General features: G+C 24.6%; 4 protein-coding genes across 4 annotated transcripts; 2 read left to right on the top strand and 2 right to left on the bottom strand.

The window, feature by feature from the left end:
* Positions 1 to 1,152: 1,152 nt before the first annotated feature.
* PGO_144870 (hypothetical protein, conserved) lies at positions 1,153 to 4,038 on the top strand (the record flags this gene model as incomplete). The annotated part of the gene is made up of 1 exon (XM_028690477.1): positions 1,153 to 4,038. One exon carries the CDS (start codon positions 1,153 to 1,155, stop codon positions 4,036 to 4,038), a length of 2,886 nt encoding a protein of 961 aa, XP_028546278.1.
* A 9,152-nt stretch (positions 4,039 to 13,190) lies between these two features.
* On the top strand, positions 13,191 to 14,342 carry PGO_144860 (hypothetical protein, conserved; the record flags this gene model as incomplete). Its single annotated transcript, XM_028690476.1, has 1 exon — positions 13,191 to 14,342. The coding sequence occupies one exon, from the start codon at positions 13,191 to 13,193 to the stop codon at positions 14,340 to 14,342; it is 1,152 nt and encodes a 383-aa protein (XP_028546277.1).
* A 750-nt stretch (positions 14,343 to 15,092) lies between these two features.
* On the bottom strand, positions 15,093 to 16,802 carry PGO_144850 (ras-related protein Rab-2; the record flags this gene model as incomplete). Its single annotated transcript, XM_028690475.1, has 7 exons — positions 15,093 to 15,139; positions 15,286 to 15,337; positions 15,515 to 15,583; positions 15,687 to 15,888; positions 16,059 to 16,142; positions 16,452 to 16,590; positions 16,754 to 16,802. The coding sequence occupies 7 exons, from the start codon at positions 16,800 to 16,802 to the stop codon at positions 15,093 to 15,095; spliced, it is 642 nt and encodes a 213-aa protein (XP_028546276.1).
* A 1,755-nt stretch (positions 16,803 to 18,557) lies between these two features.
* Positions 18,558 to 22,528, bottom strand: PGO_144840 (hypothetical protein, conserved; the record flags this gene model as incomplete). Its single annotated transcript, XM_028690474.1, has 7 exons — positions 18,558 to 20,719; positions 20,954 to 21,320; positions 21,453 to 21,574; positions 21,855 to 21,906; positions 22,042 to 22,161; positions 22,282 to 22,341; positions 22,514 to 22,528. 7 exons carry the CDS (start codon positions 22,526 to 22,528, stop codon positions 18,558 to 18,560), a joined length of 2,898 nt encoding a protein of 965 aa, XP_028546275.1.
* Between the last annotated feature and the right edge of the window lie 521 nt (positions 22,529 to 23,049).

The raw sequence follows: 23,049 nt of genomic DNA, 5'->3' as shown, positions 1-23,049 counted from the left end.
TGTGTTTAGCCATTTACATCTTTTTTCTTTCCTTTCTTTTCGTTTTTTTCGTTTTTCTTGTTTATTTCTCCTTTTTGGTTTCTTTCATTTTATTTTTTTTGGTACAAATTTTTATGGCAATTTTATTTTTTGGAACCATGGGTACACATTCTCATCGATAACTTTTAATGCCAAATTATTTTTAATTCAATTAAAAATAGTTTTTTTGCCCTTTTTTTTTAACGCCTTAATTGCGATAAAAACAGGAAAAAGAACAAGAATTTTCAATTATAGAAATAATTTTTTCACAAACGTCATATCACGCTATCTTTACAGCGTTATTTAATTACTGAATTCTATATAAAGCAATAAAAAGTTAAATGTGAATTTAAAAAAAAAAATTCTCTTTTATTGCCCAAGGCACACTTTTTTTGTTTCACATTTACAATGAGTAAACTCAGTTAAAAATTTACAATTTTATAGATTATCAAACACTCTTATTTTTTGCAATTTTTTTTTTTATACATAACTCATTAAATGAGACCTTTACCATTAATTCTATAGAAAAAAAAAAAAAAAAGTGTAAATAGACGTGTTTATTTAATAATGAAAAAGAAGAAATTTACGGTCTACAATTTTTTTTTTTTTTTTTTTTTTATTCAAAAATTTTCAATCTCATTATACGTTAAGTGCAGATGTTGCGTAAGGAATTATTGCAACACCTTGAACACTTTTTTTATTTTATACACATTTTTCGTGGATTATCACTTAACGTGTAAGCATGAAATAATTACAAGTTATTTATAATGAACTCTGACCGCTGTGTAAAACTAACGAATTGTACAAATTTGTGATATCCACAATTTATTTTTTGTTTTTTTTTAATTTTTAGCATAAAATAATTGACTCTATTATTACATAATTTATTTAATATATATATATATGCACATATTGTCGTCTAAATAAAAAAAAAAAAAAAAAAGACAAAAGGAATTAACTTTCTGCATGAAGCTTAACCAAGGGAATTTAGCGCACATATAACAAATTATTTAAAATTGTAGTGCTAAACAATTAAAGATGATATTTTCATTAATTGAAAACATCATATATAATTTTTTTTTTTCTTTTAAATACTAAAAGGAATTAATAAAATTAAATTGTGTAATGTTTAAAATGGGCTCAAAAGATAAAGACACTTTGAAATTAAAATATAAAATCATACATATATCATCTAATGATAAAGATCGTGATGTTATGAACCTATTAAAAAACACTGGTGTGGAAATTTATAAACCATGGCTAAGCGAAAAAAATTGCATATACCCTCAAGAAATTATTTTACAAATAAAACCATCCAAAATAAAATATTTAGAATTTTTGTCTCATGAATACGCCATTAGCAAGAAAATTGAAATTTTTGTGTCAAATGACAATAGAGATTACTTAAAAGCCGGTTTTTTTAGATTTAATGACAACACTTCAACAAGTTATTGTGCTAGAGAACTGAAATATGTATATTTGCCTTGCCCCATAAAATGTACATATATCAAATTAAAGCTTTATAGCCCCTATCAGAACTATTTAAATACTCATGCACAAGTTGGACTGTACTACATCAATATAATTCCTAAAGAAATGTCATTGAAAATTATATCTGAAATAACTCCTGCATTTCTTAAACTATCATCCTTAAACCATAATGAAAATAAAGATTATAATGATAATTTGGGAAATGATAAAAAAGCACTTCTACGAAAAAAAGGGGCAAATGTACAAAGGTCTAATATCACCAATAACAATGTTACAGACAACTCTTCTGAAGGAGAAATGTATCGAGGAAGCTTCAAAAGTTCGTATCCTAAGAATGACAAAAGTAAAATTAATTGCTTATACGAAAAATTAGAGAATAAAATAAAATGCTTTGAAAAATTAAAAGGAGAGTGTGTTGCAAAAGAAGAATACAACATGGCCTGTGAACTTAAAAAAATTGTAAATATTTTTATTTTTTTGAAAAATGTAATAACGTTTTTAAAGGGGAAAAAAAAGAAATACGTTAAAGAAGAAAATTATGGAAAGGCTAAAAGGCTAAGAGAGAAGGAAATAAAGATAAAAATTATAATAAAGAATATAGAGGAATTAAAAATCATAGATGATTGCTCTAGAAAGTCGTACTACGCTTGGCTATCTTTATATTACAAAGAACTTGAATTTTATGAAAAAGAGATAAATAAAATTATGTCTAATGAAAATATAAAAATTATAAAAAAAAACTCTGGGCTTTTTGATCAATATAATAGTAAAAATTATAGTGGTCTAGATTTAAATAATGTTCTCCTACTCATATGCAGCGATGACGAAAAAAAAAGAGAAATGGGTTTTGACATATCCTACAAACCATTCGAAGATCGTAATAAAAAAAACACGAATTTTTGGAATAATAATGTAGAGCCCTTATGCTTAATTATTAAAAGGGGAATATCAGATCCTTATTACAACATATTTGTAAAAAGTGTTGTCACTTTGGAAAAAATGCTAACTTTGTTTCAGGATTTTTTTTTTAAAACAGACAACATAGATGATCCTGATGATTCTAATAACAAAAATGCAAAATATATAAAATGCATAATTTCCGCACTTTTGAAACGTTTAGATGATCCTAACCTTGATGTTGTGGATATTTGCATAAAAACAATAATGATGATGCTGCATAACAATTTCATTTCTTTTAAGTGTGTATTCTCAACCATATTATCAATGTTGTTTTACCTGTTTTCTGGAGATGCTATATCAGAAATAAATGAAAAAATAATTGTTAGCTTAATGAGTTTTTACTACTCTTTGATAAACAAATATTACACAACTGTGAAAAATGATATTAATTTGAAAAAGGTGCTAGAAATTATATCCATTTTTGTGGAAGTAGATGTTCAGCCTATTAAACAAACATCTTTGGATTTTTTCGTAAATATATACAATAGGGTTGAAAATCGAAATGAGCTATTTGATGAATTTTTATTAAATGTTTCATTTGACACAAAAAACCTTATATTAAATCGTGTAAATCAAGAAGAAAAGGAAAAAACAAAAATATCAATAAATAACAATAGTGAAAAAAAAGAGAATGAAAATGAGAATCCCGAAAAAAGTTGTACGTTTATAAATAATAATGAATTGCTAAACAAAAATTGCTTGAATAATAAGCATCTAAAAACACAAGATATTGTTTATCCATGTGAAAATAACATCAAAAGGGGTGACGTAGATGATGATATTAGAGTTAGTCTTGTGGACAGTGCCAATAAAGAATGTTATACAACTTTAGTAAAAAACTCTGACAATAAAATAATTGATAGAAATTCAAAGTTAACAATCGTAGAAAAAAGCAATTTAAGAAAGGAAACATGCCATAGTGAAATTAAAGAGCTTCAGGGAAAAGTTAATTATAAACAAAATGAAGAATGTGAAAAAGAGCACCATATCGATTCAAACCCAGAAAAGGAAACCCAAATGAATGTCGCCTTAAGGGGGTTACATAAAAAGCATAGTAGTACTTATGAACACGAAAAACACGAAAGTGTTTCAAAGGAAGGACAAAGTAGTAATATTATAAAAAATGAAAAAGTAACGGATGAATGTGAATGTGTCGAAGATTTGATAAACACAGACGAGAAGAATGAAACCGATATTTCCCCTCTTACATGTAAATATTGCTTTAAGACAGATGAATCTTTCACAGAAATAGGTTTAGAAAAACATTGGATTAAGAAATGTCCTATGCTTTGCACTTGTCCAAATTGTTTTTTAATAGTTGAATTAGTTGTTATTCATGATCACTTTTTATCCGAGTGTTCACACAGTTATATGTATGAAATGTGTGGATACTGTAATAAAATTGTGAAAAAAAGTTTATTAGATTTTCACGTGATGAATGAATGCAATGGTAAAAAAACTGAATATCTTTCTTGTTATTATTGTTCCCTTTACATCGAATCATTTGAAATAGATAAATGGAGAGCTCATTTTCTATCATGTTCTAAAAATCCTAGGCTGAAGCAATAGAATGGGCTACCTCTTTTCCATAATAGTAGTATCTATTATGTGTGTTAACAAAAAACGTTTTAACAGTTTTTTTTTTTTTTTTTCAATTAATATACTTCATTCACTATTGCATCATTTTTACGCGTTTAAAAGTTTCGGTTAACAATTTATGTAAGCCTGACTATATTGCTCTTATTGTAATTTCAACAATAAAATTGTTTTTATTGTCTTAAAAGTGGCAATGTTTATTTCCATTTGGACAAATTTGAATTTATATGCTAAAAAATTAAACAAATTAAAAACCTCAGATAACACAGTACTAATATTTCCCAAAAAATTAATATAGTTTTAAGGTCCAATATAATTTCTTTTAAGCTGAAGAACAACATATTCTTGTTTTTACCAGCTCACATTTGCTACATGAATTACATGAATCAAATGTAGAGTCTCTTTATACAATTAAATTGAATATGTAAATAGCAATTTTAAGAAGTCATTTTAAGGGCACTGCACATATTTTTACTTTTTGTAAATGAAAACAAGTCTTATAATCTTTTGTTTTCATGCTATAAGCTAAGTGGGTTTTAGAAATAAAAATTTTAAATCATTAAACCATAAAATTTTAATGCATAATGCAGCACATCTTTCAAGCTTTGAAGCAAAAATACATGTTTATACAAATAGAAAATGAGTTATGTAATAAAGAAAAAACGAAAGATAGGTGTCATTGTCATATCACTGCGTTAAAAGTGAAATTAGCAATATTTTTTTTAATTTGTAGATGTGCATTAACAAAAATTGATGTAATCATAAAAAGAGACTTCATTTTAATGAAATGAACACGTTGCATTTGGAATAAATTTTGAAATGTTTAATTTTAAACAATGTTAATGTGTGTATTTTGTCTTATTATTTTTTCATCATTTTAAATTTTGGTATAGATTCTAAATGAAAATTAATAATGTTTATGTAGAATTAGCCATATAAGACAATGTTTTTGCAAAATTGTCTACCAAGTATACATAAACGCTAAAGAATAAGTATAATATATACTTATTATATATGTATCACATTCTTTTTATCAGTGTGTTAAGGTTTCTTTTTAGAATTGAGTTTCCAATAAATAGTTTGTCTTCAAGGAAATAACTTAAGAAAATTTTTTCTTCAACCAAAGGCATACAAGCTCAACTTTTTATATTTTTCATTTAAAAGATTATTAAAATTTCTTAAATTCGTTGTATAATTGTCTACCTCATTGTATACAATTAATTTGAAATGTATTTTTCAGCCATGACGTTTCATGATATCCTTTGAAAAAATGGACATAGAAGAGTTCTTGAAAATAATTCTAGCGGGAATAAGATGATGCTTTTAAGTCATTATTGAATTAATTTTTAAACAGAAATAGCTCTAAAGTTTTATTTATTTACGTACACAAGTATTAAAATGCCTTTAATTTAATAATAAGGTTATTTAAAGTCCAAAATGTGGATAACATAATTTCCATGAAGATTTGAATTTTTTAGTAGTGCATGAGGATTTGAAAAATCATTTTTCTCATAAGGTATCCTAAATAATAACATATTTATGTGACTTCTGTGCAAGAAAAAAACGTATGAAAAAATTGTCCTAATAAATTCGTTTTTTCCATTTTGTAATTATATAAGACATGGCAATGCCTTGAATAGCTTTGAACACACGAAAATAGACGCATTACAATGTTTATAGGTAACAGAGAATCAAAATAAAAAAAAAAGAAGGTAATGTAGGAACTTGATAAGGAAAATCATAGTACATGTACAATAAAAAATACTGCTTTTCTTGTAAACAATGGCATAATTTTATTACTTGAAAACTTCTTTTTGTATAAAAAATAGCGTTATTGAATTTTATAATAGGCCACAAAATAAGGTCATGCATGTTAAAGAATGGGGCAAATGTTCTATAAAGAACAATACAGTAATGAAAAGGCATTTTATGAAAAAAAAAAAAATGTGATGCCCATATAACATATATATATAATATATAATTATACACATGAGGAATATTCCAATTATATTTAGCAGAAAATTGCAATTAAAAATAATTTATTAATTACTTCGTAGAATAGAATTTGCATTATAGGATGTTATAGAAAATATTGTTATTAAAAAAAAATAATAAAAATAAATATATATCAATTAAGTATTTAAAAATATTGACAACTTATTTAAAAAAATATTTAATATAAATTAACAAAAATAATAATTAATATAAAATATATAATTAATTTAAATATGTTATAATTCAGTAGAGATTAATTATAAAAATTAAATAATATAAAATATATTATTAAATATCTAATTAAATTAATTTATTTAATAAATATAATATTATCGAATGTATAAATTATATTTAATAAATAAATTTTATTGAATATATTAATTTATTTAATAAATAAAATAATATTTGAATATATAAATTACATTAATTAATTAAACAAATAAAATATTATTAAATATACAAATATTATTTAAATTAATTTTACAAAATATAAAAAAAAATAAAAACATAATATTATATTTAATATTAAGTATTAATGAAAAAATTTAAACAGAATATAAAATTTAATTAATTGAAAAAAAAGAACGAAAATTATAAAATTATAGATACAATTTAATATAAGAAAAAATTAAAGTAAAATATATATTAAAATATTTAATATATTACAGTAAATAAAAATGCGTATTAAAAATTAAAATAATAAATTAAATTATAATTTAATATAAATAAAAAAAGGAAATAAAAAATATAAAATAATTAATATATTACAGTAAATTAAAATATATATTAAGAACTGAAATAAATAAATTCATAGTATATTAATTATTGTGCAAATAAGATGACATATATTTTATTATTTATAAAAATAATTAAAAACAATATTAACAAATTAATTAATATATAAATACTAAATTTATTATTTTTATATTTAATTAAAAAATAACTTCTTTAATAGTATAAATATTTTAATTAATTACATAATAAATATAATATTAAAAAACAATTTATTAATATATAATAATAATAAATAAATACATTTAATTTTATTTCAAAATAAATTAAATATATTTATTAATTTAAATAAAAATTATAAAATTAATATAATATATATATTTTTTTAAATAAATTAATTAATATATATATTTAAATATATTTAACAAATGTTAATTTATATAAAAATATATATTATATTTAAATTAATTAATTTATTATCATTTTATTTATATATATATTTTTTTTTTCTTTAATTTTAAATTAAAAATATAAGATATTTAATTATAAAAATTAATTAATAATATTCTTTAATTATTTATTTAATATATAAAATAGTTTTATATAAATATGAAGAAAAATATTAATATTATAAAAATTATTAAAATATATAAAGTTAAATATTTCTCTTATAATAAAATTATTTAAATGCTTTAAAATAATAATGTATTTAAAATAAATATATATTTAATGTAATTAATTAATATTATTAATCAATATTTATTTTATTTATTATATCGCACATTTAAATTAATAAATTAGTTATTATATATATATATATATATATGTATATAATTATTAAAAATTACACTAATTTAAACTTCTTATTCAATAAAAATGTATATAATTTTATTATTTAATTTTTTTTTAATGATTTATGTAATTAATAATACTTTTTATTTATTTTATTAAATTAAAATGAATATAGGCATTCAATTGTATCATTTCGTTAATTTATATATTTTTTTTATATAATTTAATTAAATAACACTAATAAATTTATTTTATTTATTATTTTAATATATTAATTTGTTATATCATGTTAAATTATTTTATTTATTAATTTAATTAATTATTTGTTTATTTATTTAATTAATTATTTGTTAGTTTATTTAATTAATTATTTGTTTGTTTATTTAATTAATTATTTGTTTATTTAATTAATTATTTGTTTATTTAATTAATTACTTATTTATTTATTACTTTAATTTATTGCAATATATTAATTTATTATAGTATATTAAATTGTTTTATTTGTTAATTTATTTATTTGTTATAATTATTTTTAATTTATACTTTATTATATAAGGAAATAGGACGAACCTTGATATTGCAATAAACTTTCTGTATTTTATAAAATTAATTAATCAAAATTTTGAAATAGCCTTTGTTGCTTTTCAATGTACAATAAACTATTAAATTATCTGCATGAAACTTGAAAATAGTAGATATGTTTAACAAAATTATATTAATTTTAAATATATATACAGACATGTTATTACATAACCTGTTAGGAATATAATAAAACTGAAGCAAAGACTGACACTTTTGGTTTTCACCCAGTAGACAACAAAAATAAATTACATAATTAAATGTTCACAAAAGTTAGTCCATATTATAAAATGGTTTTTATTATGTAATAATATAATGGCATATTTCAACATTTTTTCATATCATGAAAAATAAGAGAAATGTAAACTCTTTATTACTTTTGCATAAATTTTTAAGAGAATTAGATTGAATATATGGAATATGAAACAAAGTTATTGTAGCACAAATGAAATAAATACTATATTTAATGGAATAATCCGACATATTTTTATTAAAATAATATACATATTTTTAATTAAAACGCCATTTGAGAACTTGAGGTGAAGTCTCACTTGATGATGTGCATAATAAGTTCCAAAGACAATTGAATTGGGGTTTTTTTACATTTATGAATAACCTAGTTATCCAAATGTGCATTACATTTTTGAATGTAAACATATTGGTGTTCGTTTATTTCTGATTATGACTATTTAATTTGCACAGGACTTAGGGGGAAATGCATAAATTTTTGTATGATTATGCAATTTGTTATTTTCCCGAAATGAAACTATGATGTTTAAGGAGGTTCAGTTATTTTTGATGTGGATTCATTGAACTATGAAAACTCATATTTATATGTATGTTAAGACAACTTATTTCTTATATTATAAGATGGTGCACAAACTAAAACATTTATAAATGAATCTTTTCTACATGAAAAATAACATGTTGGGTTGTATACAATGCAAATTCATGCACACTTATTGAATTTCTTCCATGCTTAAAAATTTTCCTTCGGTTATTTTTTTCATTGCTACTGTGCTTATTTTTAAAACATTATATTATGCTTAAAATTTTTTAATGAAAGTTTGCAACAATTTGTAAAAAGAGAGAAATTTACCAAAAAAAACGTGTGTTGTCTTTTGCAACCTACACTTTACACAATTTTTTTAGTGTATTCAAAATATGAATTTAATGTACACATATTTTTGCTTTATTTTGTTTATTTAAAAATATGAAGTTTCCCATGTACGTAGGAACCATTCATTTAGATGACTAATTCATATATGTGTTTCCCATTTTTTGCATCTTTCATATGTATTAGTACTAGGATTTTCTTTTTCCACATTATAAAGCAAAAAAAAAAATATGCAATAATGAACGTCTTAAATTTGAAACATTTATTTGCTTTTTTATTGAAGACTTAAAATAAGATTTCTTTTTCATTTTATGCTGAACTGAGCCTATTGCAATATTTATATTTCTCAACAATAGTCTTACAATTTTTTCAGGGAGAAGAAACCCTACTTTTGTTTTAAATGTTTATCATTTTTAAGTTTATGTAACATGTTCTTTCACTCCTTAAGGGGAATAAAGGAAACAAAGAGCTCTTCGATATTCTTAAGTAACATATTTACTTCTATATCTACTATTATTAATGATGTCTTTTTACTACTGCCATTTTATGAAATTCTTTTTAATTAATATTTTTTATTTGTTTTTAATATACACATGTTCAGTTTTAAGGCGGCATATAAGAGGACTGTTAGTGACAAAATTTCGTGAATGAATAACGCTTGTGTTATTTCACGCTTCTTATTTTTTTTTATACAAAGACTATAATTTTTAATAAAAAAAACATTTTAAAAAATGCTTTTATAAGGATACCATGCGCCATGTAGAAAATTACAAAAATTAAACAAAAATATTAATAATTGCTTATACATGTACACTAAAAAAAATGAGGACTCATTTTCGCAGCAGTTAACAAAATTTACATTCTTTTTATATTTTTCAGGATCTACATGTTTTATCCATAAAATTGCTTTTGTTTTTGTGCATATTTCACAAATAAATGTACCTTTATGTTTTATATCCTTATAATGAATTTGATTCAAGGAATTTCAGCATTAAATAATTGTCTGCAATATTTTTTAACTTAGGCAAACTCCCCTTTTTGTTCTTACGCTGTGCCTTTTGCTTTTAGTTATTAAAAGTTTACTATCCTATAATTACAATCTTTGTGGTAAAACAGTAATAGTATCTAAAAAAGACTAACAAGAATGACATTTCTTTTTAATTACTCACCCTAGTTAATTGAATGGACTATACAAGCACTTTTGAATTATTTACCATCAAATATTGCAATACCATTCCATTATGACGCTTATACCTCTTTAAGGAGGACTAAGAATGCATATAAAAAAGAAAAAAATTATTTAGCAAAATAATTCTACCATATGCATTTCACGGAAAAGTTTATGATAGAAGAGTGAATTTATTATGACAAAGAAAAGGTGCCATTTGAAGAAAGGAAAATAGAAATAAAAGTAATCTACAAATTAATTATTATTTTTTTAAGCTTTAAAGGGTTTTTGCTTTTAATAGTGAATTTTGCATAGAACCAACGTTATCACAATTCGTGGAAGGTAGAATAAAATTATAGGCATTGAAACACCTGTTATATTTTTTAATAAAGAGAAAAAGACGATTCGGAAAAAAGGTTAATCTTCCCAAATGCTATGATTTGAATAATATACAAGTTTATTATATTTTTTTTCATCTCTGTTGAGGGGAAATTATCAAATATCTCCTTTTCAAAATAAAAGTTATTTATTACTCACATTATTAACGGCAGAATATATATACTTAAAACTTCAGCACATCTATGTATTTATGAGACTCTTAAAAAAATGATGTATGTTGATGTAAAAAAAAATAAGTAATAGCTTTATTTGTGAAATTCATATTCATACCATTTTTTCTGTATATTTTGTGGAAGCCTCGTGGAAAAAGAAAGGACGAGTTTTCTAGAAAGGTAAAATTGTGTTTATACACGTTAAGAAAAACTTTATTTTAGGGTTCTTTTTTTTTTACTATTTTACGTTCACACATTTGATTTTGAATTATATTATTTCCTCAACTTCCAAAAAAAAAGCTGAGTAAAAATGTGTGTAATATGAAATGGAGAATAAAAAACATAGAAGCGGATATTATTAGGAAAATAGTCAATGGAGAAATTTTGTGAAAATTATTGATGATAATCCCCATATTTCAATTGCTGTGGATGGATGTTTCTTCATATGTGACATTTTTTTATGTTTTAAAAAAAATCTACCAATTATGTACACAACTAGGGGAAAAGTAAGAATTATGTACAATGCAATAAAATAATATATGCTTTTTTCCATTCACTTTGATAAAAAAAGTGGTAATAATCTTTCATATGAAATCGTATTATTTGTGTAATTACCTGTAGGGTTATTTAAGTGATGTGCTTCCTCACGTAAAAGAAAAAAAAAAAAATTTAGAACAAGATAGAACAACTATTGAATGAACTCTATTTAATAGAGAAAAATTAAGAACAATGTAAAAATTGAATATATTATATATATTCGAAGAGTTATTGTATTATTTAATTATATTTTTTTATTTTTTTTATTTATTTTTTGTTTTGCGTAGTAAGAAAAACCCTTCTCTAATGATATATAAATGATTGTAAATTTTTTTGGGGAAGGAAAAGTATGTGTTTACATTTGACAAGTACAGTAATGTTGTTTACTGCATAGGTGATGTTGTGGTTCTTTTTTGCTTTAATTTTTTTCTCTTTTTATGCATAGTGGAAATGAGAAATCTTTTGTAAATAAAAAATATTTCTGTATATATTTAAAGGGAATTAAATTAAAAAATTCAACACCTTTTAATTTTTTATGTCATGAACTAGTTCATGTATTCATGATCTTGTGGAAAACTAAAAACAAAGAAAGGAAATTACACACACTTCTATTTATTCCTTGAAAAAACATTTATAAGTGCTCCTTTTACCCGAATCGTTCATAACAATACATATAAATCGAACTAAAAAAAGCTCTCACAATTTACTATTTTTAATGGGGAGCTAGCGGGTGAAAAAAAGGAAAATTGCTTAAACTTTGTGCCTATGCATAGATGGGACCTTTGGATGCATATTTAAAATGGGTTTGTGTAAAATAATATTTTTATGTTGTATAATTAATGTTTAAATAAATGCTAAACACAAATTTGTTTTAAAGTTTATGTAAGCCAATAATGTGCGTGAGGCTCTTTTTTTTTTTTTTTTTTTTTTTTTTTGCACACGGAAAATCTATAAAAATGGTACATAAAAAAAAAAATTATATATAAAAAGCTAGTTCATTAAAAAAAAATAAAAATTAACATTTTTCATATTATTAAAATTTTTTTTTTTTTTTTTTTTTTTTTTTTTTTTTTTTTTTTTTTTTTGAAATGATTTAATTTTCTTTTTTTTTTTATAGATCTATGTGCTTGTTTTTGCAGTCTTCTCTTTTTCTATACATGTGTTATTTTAAAATTGTTCGTAAGCAGAAAAAAAGGTTCGGTGCTATAAACATATTGTATTTAAAAAAAAAAAAAAAAAAAAAATCCTCTCTTTCGCCTTTTTTTTTTGTCTTAAATTTGTTATACTTACATAAAGAAGTTACTATATTCTAAAGTCTTATATGTGTAAATATATGCACATAAAAGTATACTTGCATGTATACATTTTTAAGAATTAATCGAAAACATATTATTTTAATAATAATGCATTTGCGAATGGATATGCATACAAGTTTTTAACTATTCTGTTTAAGTTCCCATCAATAAATATTTTTAAAGCTTCAAATAAATTAATTTTGTTGTAACTCACCACTTTATTTATGCATTCTTCCACCACCCCACCCAGCTGCTTATTTTATTTTGTTTTATTTTTTTTGTAATATTAAACTTTTTGCAAAATGCATGATTATGGTTCCAGATATAGGAAAAATTTAATTTTTTACAACCACAAAAGGATGCTATGGAAACATTTTTCGAAGGTACCGCACATGCTGCTAGGAAAGGGGGGAATAAGAAAAACAGTCTTAAAGTTTATGGAGATTAAACGGGCATTTAAATTAATTTTCAAATTGATATATAGAAGTAACTTCCACAAATTCTTAAACAAAGTGACAACCAAAATTATAAAATTATATGCTAAATGTGTTAATAATAGTAGTGTATTCAGAAAGTTGTGTAATAAATACTACAAGATTAGCCACTTAAAAATCACAATTTGTGATTTTTTTTTTAAAAATAAAATAATTAATGCAAAATTAAAGAAATGTAGTATTATCAAACCACGTTGTTATAAACAAAACAAAATTAATGGGATAACAAATAAAATGAATAAATACACAGAAGAAGGTATATGCGCAGAGGAATCAAATGATCATTATGTAATTGATCTATATAATGAAACACATTTACAAACTCCATTTAATAACGCCTATGTTTTGAAGAGTAATGATTCTACGTTCGAATCGAATTGTAACACAACACAATCTAGCGATTGTGGCAGAACAAACGAAAATGATGAAACAAGTAACAGTTCTTATTTAGATAATGACATGCTATCTTTTGAAACACTGGAATATGATGAAGATGAAGTAAATGAGAACATAAAAAATTGCTACCTTTATAATGGATATGTGAATGTAAAAAGTTATAAAAATTCTGAGGAATATAAATTCTTAAATCATTTAAATGAAGAAAAAAATAAATGTGTAGATATAGCAATTGATGTGTCTCCACAGTGTTACTACGATGAGCAACTTGAAAATGAAAAAGGAGAACGAGCTGCAAGTGGAAAACGAGAAAAGGAAGAAAATTGTAATCAAACGGATGATGAGATGAAACATGCGTACAAAAAAAGAAGAAAACGAAAAAATAAAATATATGAAATTTATAATTCAGAAACAACAGTTAAGCAAAACATATACTGTGAAAATTATTTAAACGATAATTACTCCTCTTCTTATGACTGTTCTAGTGAATATAATGATGACACTAGTGTGAATGATTTTTCTGATAATTATTTTGACGACATTAGTGAAAACAGCTTTTTATGTCAATACAGTGTAAACAGTTATGACACTATACAAAGTGCTCAAGATGAATCAAATTAAAACACCACTAAAATTAAGTATAAGCAATTGGCAATCAAAATATTCATAAAAAATATATATACTCATTATTGTTAATACACATATTTTTTCTTTTAAAGTTATATATATATGCTCTATAAGCAAAAATAGCTTTTTCTTCTTCTTTTTTTTTCTTCCCAATATTACATTCTATTTTTAAGCAAAGAAAAACTAACACTATCATCATATGTCGTTTTACCAAGTTTTATTTTTAAAATTTATTTCTTCTCACTAGAATAATGGTGAAAAGTTATGCAAAAAAAAAAAAAAAAAAAAAAAAACAAAAAACAAAAGATTTACTTTAAGACCTTTTTATTTCTTCTTTATTTTAAATCTTAATAAATAAAATTAAGGTAATTTAGAAATAAAAAAAAAAAAAAAAAAAGCACTAAGGAAAAAAATTGCATTTTTGAATAAAAATGAACAAATTAATATACATATACTAAAAAAGAAAGAAGTAGGAGCAATGTGTTAAATCATGTAATAAAATTTCATTAAAGTATATTTTTTTCAAAAAAAGACTTTCCAACTTTCGATTTTTTTTTTTTTGAAAAATGTTTAATTATAAAGAAGAATACATTTCAAAATACACATCAGATTATGTATCATTCTACATACCAGATTATGTATTACACTACACATGAGACTATATATCATAATACATATCAAAACATATATCAAAATATGTATCAAAATACTGTAAAAAAGCGTGCCAATGGTTATTACAAAAGATTAACAACAACTGAAGGATGATCTGGATTCCGACATTGAAGGCATATCTTAGATGGGAAGAACATACAAAAAGGAACGTTTATGTTTGCATATGTTTACACGTATTGTACATGCAGAGACATGTACATATTTAGCACACGTAGAAAACATGTACAAAATGATAATGTGTGTATCTCCTTTAAGGTCATCTTACCTAATTTCACTCTAGAGTATTGATTTGTTGGCCCATATTTAATCCCATACGACTGCAAGAGGAAGAAGTAATTGTTATAATTTTTATATAACCTTGTACATGCATTTACACAAAGGCACAAACCAAACGAAAGAAAAAATGTACAAATAGGAATATTCTAACACAAACACACACATGTGTTATTTATAAATGTATTATCGGTTGTGGGATATGGGTGGGTAAAAATTACTTCGTTGCTTAGGTCATAAACATCCTCTAAGATATTATCATATATTTTTCTTGCAGTGTAAATAAAAGCCTAATAAAAATAGGGGAAGTTAGAAAAAATAAAATATAATGTGCAAACTGTACACTGTACATAAAATTTAAATAGTAGTATAAAACAAAAAATATTTCCGTACTTCTTCAACATTTTTTGCCGTTTTGGCTGAGGTTTCTAAAAATATTAATCCATTCTGCCTAGCAAATTGTGCCCCTTCTTCAGCTGAAACTTCTCTTCTCTCTAAGTCACATTTATTTCCTACTAAAATAATAGCCATATGAGGGTTTGAATTCTGTCGAACTTCATCTAACCACCTGTTTAAGTGATTAAATGTTTCTCTTCTGTTAAAAGGGGGGGGGGAGGGAAATAGAATAAAATGAAAAAGGTTTCACAGTATTGTCTCGTATTATAAGAAACAAAAAATATATAAGAGACATTTATAAAATGACACATTATTTACAAATGTGTCTATACACTTCATCACAACTGAAGTAAAATTATACATGTCTACCGAGTAATATCATAAACTAATAAAGCCCCTGCTGCTCCCCGATAATAGGACCGTGTTATGGATCTAAAGGATTCTTGACCGGCGCTAAATAAAAAAGGGGAAACATATCGAATAAAAAATGTCAAACAAAATTACATTGTTTTTACAAACAGAATGTCAAAATATAATGGGGTCCTAATATAACTTTTATTCAAGACATTCCTGTATGCACATCAAAACAATGCCCATTCAGATACAAATTCTTTAAAAAAAAAAAAAAAAAAAAACTCAATAGAAGTAACACTCCAAAATATGGAGCATCATCTATTTAATCTCTATCATATAAAGAACATGTATGACTATTTTTTTTTTTTTTTTTTTTTTTTTTTTTTTTTTTTTTGTTTCTCTACATACGTGTCCCATATTTGAAGTTTGATTTGTTTATTGTCTAAATTAATTAGTCGAGCCCCAAATTCCACACCAATTGTCAAATCATGATCAGCTCGAAATCTTTTGTCTGTAAATTGTAATAAAAGACAACTTTTTCCAACTCCTTAAAAAGGTAAATAAAATAAAAAAAAAAAAAAAAAGTAAAATAAAGCAATAATGAAAGCACTAAGAATGGCTTAACGGTGGAGGTGATAACAAAATATATATTTTATATTCTTCACTTTGAGATATAATGTAGTTATTTTAGATTTCCTTTTTTGTACTACCTGTATCACCAATTATTATATATTTAAACAAGTATTCATAAGGAGACATTTTTTGTTTGATGTTTTTGTTTTTTTCTTTATTTTATTTTTTCTTTCTACCTATCTATCTCTTTCTTTATTTCTCTCTCTCACTGTCTCTCTCTTGCTTTTTAATATATTATTATACTTTAAAACAATTTATTTTCATTGGGTAAAGGTATAATTTGCTTAATTCTTAAATGTGGTGAAAATTTTTTAAAACAATTACAATTTTAAAAAATCATAATATTTAACTAAAACGTGTTGAAATATAGTTTCTGACTTATTCTATAATGGTTCCCCCCTTGCTTTTGCCGTAGTATACATATTGTTATTCAAAAATAAATAAATAAATTTACACATGGGCACGCTAAATTTTAGTGTAAATTTAGGTTTTTTTTTTTTTTTTTTTTTTGTCAATCTATATTGCTTCCTCAAATATTACATGTATCGTTAGAAACTTGGTGTTTTAGATAAACGTTAAAACACAAAATTTAAAGAATATTATATTGGTTTATGCGAAAAATACATAATATTTAATCCATTATATATATAGATTTATCTCTTTACTAATTTCATTTTCCTTTCCACTCCTTGTTTTATTTTATTTTTTTTTTTTTGTTTTTTACAAAAATATTTTTAAATAAAAAGGGTGGGAAAATGAATGAATTTACAATTTTGCAAATATATATATATTATACAATATGGGTATGTGTATATGTAATGTATACAAGTGTTTACATATATATATATATGTAAATATGTAACAAAATAATACTCCTAAAAATATACATACAAAATGATATTATATATAAAAATATTACATTGCATCCCTGTAATATATTTTCACATTACGATAAAAAAAAAAAGAGCAACTTAGGGAAACCCAGTTTCACAAAAAGCAAAGGTAACGATAAATATACAGAAATACAAAGTAAAAAGTAAAAGGCCCCAAACGGAAAATTCCTAGAAAAATACAATAATGAACAAATGTAGAAAAGTATACAATTTTATTTAGAAATCTTATTAAAATGCGCATAAAATAACAAAAAAAAAAAAAAAAAATATATATATATATTTATATAATAGATATATACACAAACTTATCTGTTTAATGTTCATCACACAATACATAACAAAGGGAGCGAGATATGTGAAGGTATTATATTGTTACACGGGTTAATGTTAATTTTGCATCCTAAAATTTTTATGATAAAAAAAAAAAAAAAAAAAAAAAAAAACTGCTACCCCCCAATGATACTACATAATTTAATGTATAGAAAATTTTGTATATTATGATGAGGGGTGGGGTGAGAAAAAAAAAAAAAAATAATAAAACAAAACAAAATAAAACGAAGCAAAATAAAACGAAACAAAATAAAACAAAACAAAATAAAACGAAGCAAAATAAAACGAAACAAAATAAAACGAAGCAAAATAAAACGAAACAAAATAAAACGAAGCAAAATAAAACGAAACAAAATAAAACAAAACAAAATAAAACGAAGTAAAAGAAAACGAAACAAAATAAAACAAAATAAAATAAAAAAAGCAAACACTGCAAACGCAAAATCAACATATGTGGTCTTTTCCACCATATTCATGAAAGCTGTTTAGATTCACGAAAAAGAAATGAGCGTGAAAAAAAACAAACATGTAAAGTTCGCAAAAAATAGCTACACCTTTTAAGTAAAAAAAGAAAGGAAAAAAAAATTCATTCACGAAAAACAGCTTATAACCACCCTAGACATACACACCCTCTCCATTGGGGGTAAAACATGCAACATCAACCCCTAATGTATCTGTGAAGTCTGCAAGAACGTGTGTACGTTAGATTCATGACATTATGTTGAATTATGTTATCTGTCGATAAATCACACAATTGTTTATTTTCTATTTTTGAAAAATTGCGTCTATTTTCAGATTTTTCACCTACTGATATGTTGTTGTTTAATTGTTTTTTCAAGAATACGTTCGATTTCTTTTCCACAAAATAACTATCCCCCTTATGATTGGAATTTTTACCACATTCTTTTTTTTTATTAAATGCTTTTCGCTTTATGCTATGTTTATGAACATAATTGCATATGGCTTCATTACCCATTCGGTGGCAAACACATTTGTTACTTTTTACGTTTCTGTTTTTTCGCACAGATAATACACTGCTGCACTTTGTTTTTCCTTCCTTTCGTGAATTATTAAGTCCCCTTTTTTTTATTATTTTGTTCATTGGAGTCTTTTTATTTTTGTTTATTTCATTATGGTGAATACTAATGTTGGTCTTTTCGCTAATGGTGAGGTTTACACCCATCTGTATTTGAGGTTTATTCTTTTCCATTATGTTTTTTTTTTTTTTCTTTACATTTTTGTGGTCAATTATTTCAGAAGTTACCAATTTAGAATCCCTTTCCCCTAAAGGAATCACCTGAATACTTCCTTCATGATCAAATGAGTCATTATTCTTTGTATATGGATTACCAGAACCCACTTGAAGCGAATGAATAGTATCATCTTTTATTTCATGTGTATCTTCATCCGTTTCTACATTTCTTGCATTGTCTAATTCGTCATTATACCTTATTTCTTTTTCAGTGCCCCCGACCCCGATTGGGGTACCACTAATAATACTGCTTCTGTTTTTGGGGGAATTTCCACTATTCCTATTTTTATTATCACTTTTTACTGCATCCTTATATTCATAACCCTTTATAATTTTACTTTCGCTAAGGAAAATTTCCGAATTGTATTTTTCTGTCACGATATGTCCTCTACATAAGTGCTCTCTTACTACAACTTGTTCAGCAACATTTGGCGAAGGTAAAATTATTTGAATGGAATTGTTGTCCGTATGCATATCACATATTTTTTTTTTTTTTCTCAGTTGACTAATTCCTATCATACAATTTTCCTCACCTTCTTGTGCATTTTTACACACCTTCGTAATTCTTTTTTTATTTATGTCATTCTTTTTTATGAACCTTTTGATCGCTTTATTCATTCTTAGTGGAGTGCTCATATTGTTATCTTTTCCTTCACCAGTAGGTATTATATTCGTTTGAGTATCCTTTATCCCATCTAATAATAATTTTTTATCCGAGTCATCCGTATTTTTAACGTTTACATCTACATGGAGTGTGTCTGTTTTGGTTGTGTCCGTTTTGGTTGTGTCTGCTTTGGTCGAGTCTGCTTTGGTTGTGTCTGTTTTGGTTGTGTCTGTTTTGGTTGTGTCTGCTTTGGTCGAGTCTGTTTTGGTTGTGTCTGTTTTGGTCGAACTTATATTGCTTGGGTGTATCACTGTTTCTGAATCGATACATGTGAGAAAAGTGTCACTTTTCTTTTTTACCTCAGTGTCTATTTTCATTTCTCTAAGTGCATTCAAGTTGATAAATATATTATCATTGTGCTTAAAAATGTCAAAATCTTTTATGTTTATCATTATATGATTCTTTGGATTCAAAATTTCTGCATCTGGATCTAAGCCCAATTGTTTTTTTCGTGCTCTCTTTTTTCCACCTTTCACTCCGCTTTTGCGAAGCGCAGAGGTTTCTTCTCCAATTAGTTTTTTTTCTGTACTTTCGATTTGATTGTATTTCATATTTTCTGTTACTTGGCTCACCACATTTGATATCTTATGCATCATGCTCTCAATCCCCCTTTCTTCAGATACTTCATGTTCATCATTTCCTGTATTTTTTGCCACTGCTTTAATGGTAGTACCCGGATTATCTTCTCCTCCTGAACCTATTTTTTCTTCGTCGTCTAAATGAATATTCCTTTCTTCACTCTCCTTATTTTTATTACTTCTCTCGTAAGATGTCACGGGGTTCTCCTCTATCTTTGGATCATATGTCGAATTATTTATCTCTTCCTCTGAATCTTTTAACTTTTTCAGGTATTCTTTCAAAGTGGTGAATTTCGCATGTTTGTTAAGCGTATGTTCGTTATATGCTAAAATGGTGGAGGAAGAAGAATAAAAAAAAAAAAAAAAAAAAAAAAAAAAAAAGACATGAATTAATTTTAAATGGGATATATCTGTAATGACATGATATTTCATAAGAAAAAAAAGAATGTGATACATCATTTTATGCCACCAACCCCAACCCCAACCCCACCCTTTAAACAACGCATCATTGCACATGCATGCTACTTCGCACCATGTGTAAGTAAAATTTTACTTCGAACACATACCTGATTTAATTATGGAAGAATACTTCATCGAAACTGAACTTATGCTTTGTAAAAAATGCTCAATAATGTTCTCCTTATCTTTATATTCATTAAATGAAAACATTTTCTCTGGAAAAAAAAAATAAAATAATACTTCCAATTCTTCAAATGTTAGTAAATTCAATGTTGCGACAAATTCTATTTCAAGTTTAATCAATTCGTAATTATTACAACACTCTTTTTCGTTTTCTCTTTCGGATTCCTTTTCTATCTGCTTTCCTGCCAGAATTTCTGTCCCATTTTCTACACCTCCTTGTGTACTTTTTTCTGCATTAAAATTGTTAATAAATTCTAACCTTTCATCTGAACTTTTCTTGCTAAGCTAGCAAAACATAAATAAAAATAATTAAATATTAATGTAAGAATGTACACATGAACAAAAACGTGAACGTATAAAGAAGGTAAATACATAGACATGTATATGATTATGTAAATGTAGCAAATTGCTGTTGACGATAGTTGGACACACCTTTAGTTCTTCTACGATACTTGATTTCAGACCATGATTAAAGGTCACCATATGAAACAAAACGCTTCTTTTTTTTGCAAACAGCTGTTTGTCTCTGCAGTAAATACCTACAAAGGAGGAATATAAGCCGGTTCAGAATCACATTTGTTAAAAGGTAATTATTAGTGTTAATCGATAAGAAGGTAAATACACATATGTATAAATATGTTTCCCACCCTTGAGGTATGTGTGTTCACAATAACTTACATTGAAAACCCAACCTTTTTTTATCTTTCTTGTTTAAAACATTAATGAACCTGAAGAATTGAAAATACAGATAAGAGTAAATTTACATGATACGAATAGTGCACATCTCACACATCTATTTATGCCTTTACCTGAATCCACTTATTGAATCCGTTTCCCAAGTATAGGTCACGTTAAAGGATTCATTTTTTTCCTATTTTCAGAAAAAATTAAACGCACATAATTACAGGTGTATACCTAGATAAGTTGCACAACTCTTTGCACATTGAATATTTACATATGTGCTGTTTCGTTTTAAGAGAAAAAGTAGAATTAAAGTTAGTTTTACATTTTTTTGCACATTTATTTCCTTATTTTCTGTATTTTTGTTCGATACAACAGTTGCATTTTGGAGGGACGATTCTTTTATTAAATCTTTTAAAAAAATTTTTGTTATTCCATTATTTTCCTAAAGTAAAAAAAAGGAAAGAAGCACTAACCTAAGAGTATGTAACAGTAGTACGTTTTTATTTTATTTTATTTTTTTTTGCAATTTTTTGAACACGTTTAATCATTTCTATTTTTTTACTTTAACACACTGTGTGGTGTTCTGCCTGTGACTGGATCCCTTTAAAATGCTAGCAGGAAACTAGGGAGAAATGAAAGTGGGGTTAGAAAAGAAACATAAAGGGAAGAATAAAACGAAGCAATAGATTTTCTTCAAAAAAAAAAAAAAAAAAAAACAACAAAATATTGTCGTACTTTTCTTAAAATCGTAATTTGTTCTTATTCATTTTGTCTGTAATTTTTTTTTTTGTTACCTTGTGAAAACTCATTTTTATGGACACAATTTAAGTGAAAGAAAAAATCATATCATGAATTTTTTTTTAAAATTCCTTCAAATTATGTTGATATGAAAAAAAGAAAAAGGGTGTTTTAAATGTGGACTAGGCAAGTCGTTAAGTTAATAATATTTTTTTTTTTTTTTTTTTTTTTAAACAAAGAAAATCATAGAGTTAGTCATGAAAGTTTTGTTTTCTTCAGATTAAGAACAAAACTTCAAAAGTTAATTTTATTGGTTTAAAGTGTTATTAGCAGCTTTATCACTTTTTTATCTTTTCATTATCAAATATATTTTTAACCTTTCTATGTGTATGCTCACAAAATCCAGCACACGGTTTATGAAAAGAACATAAACAGAAATGCTACTTACACGTTCTTATCTACATGTATGTGTGTATATATATATATATATTTACACATGCGGGGAGTATATGTATAGTGCACAACTGTTAATGCTTATATGTATGTGAAAGGAACATTAAGAAAAATCAAAATTTAAACGAATTTGTAAAAA

Source organism: Plasmodium gonderi, assembly GCF_002157705.1.
Source record: "Plasmodium gonderi DNA, contig: Chr14, whole genome shotgun sequence".
Taxonomy (NCBI): domain Eukaryota; phylum Apicomplexa; class Aconoidasida; order Haemosporida; family Plasmodiidae; genus Plasmodium; species Plasmodium gonderi.
Note: the sequence above shows the minus strand (reverse complement) of the source record. Positions and strands in the feature narration are given on the sequence as shown.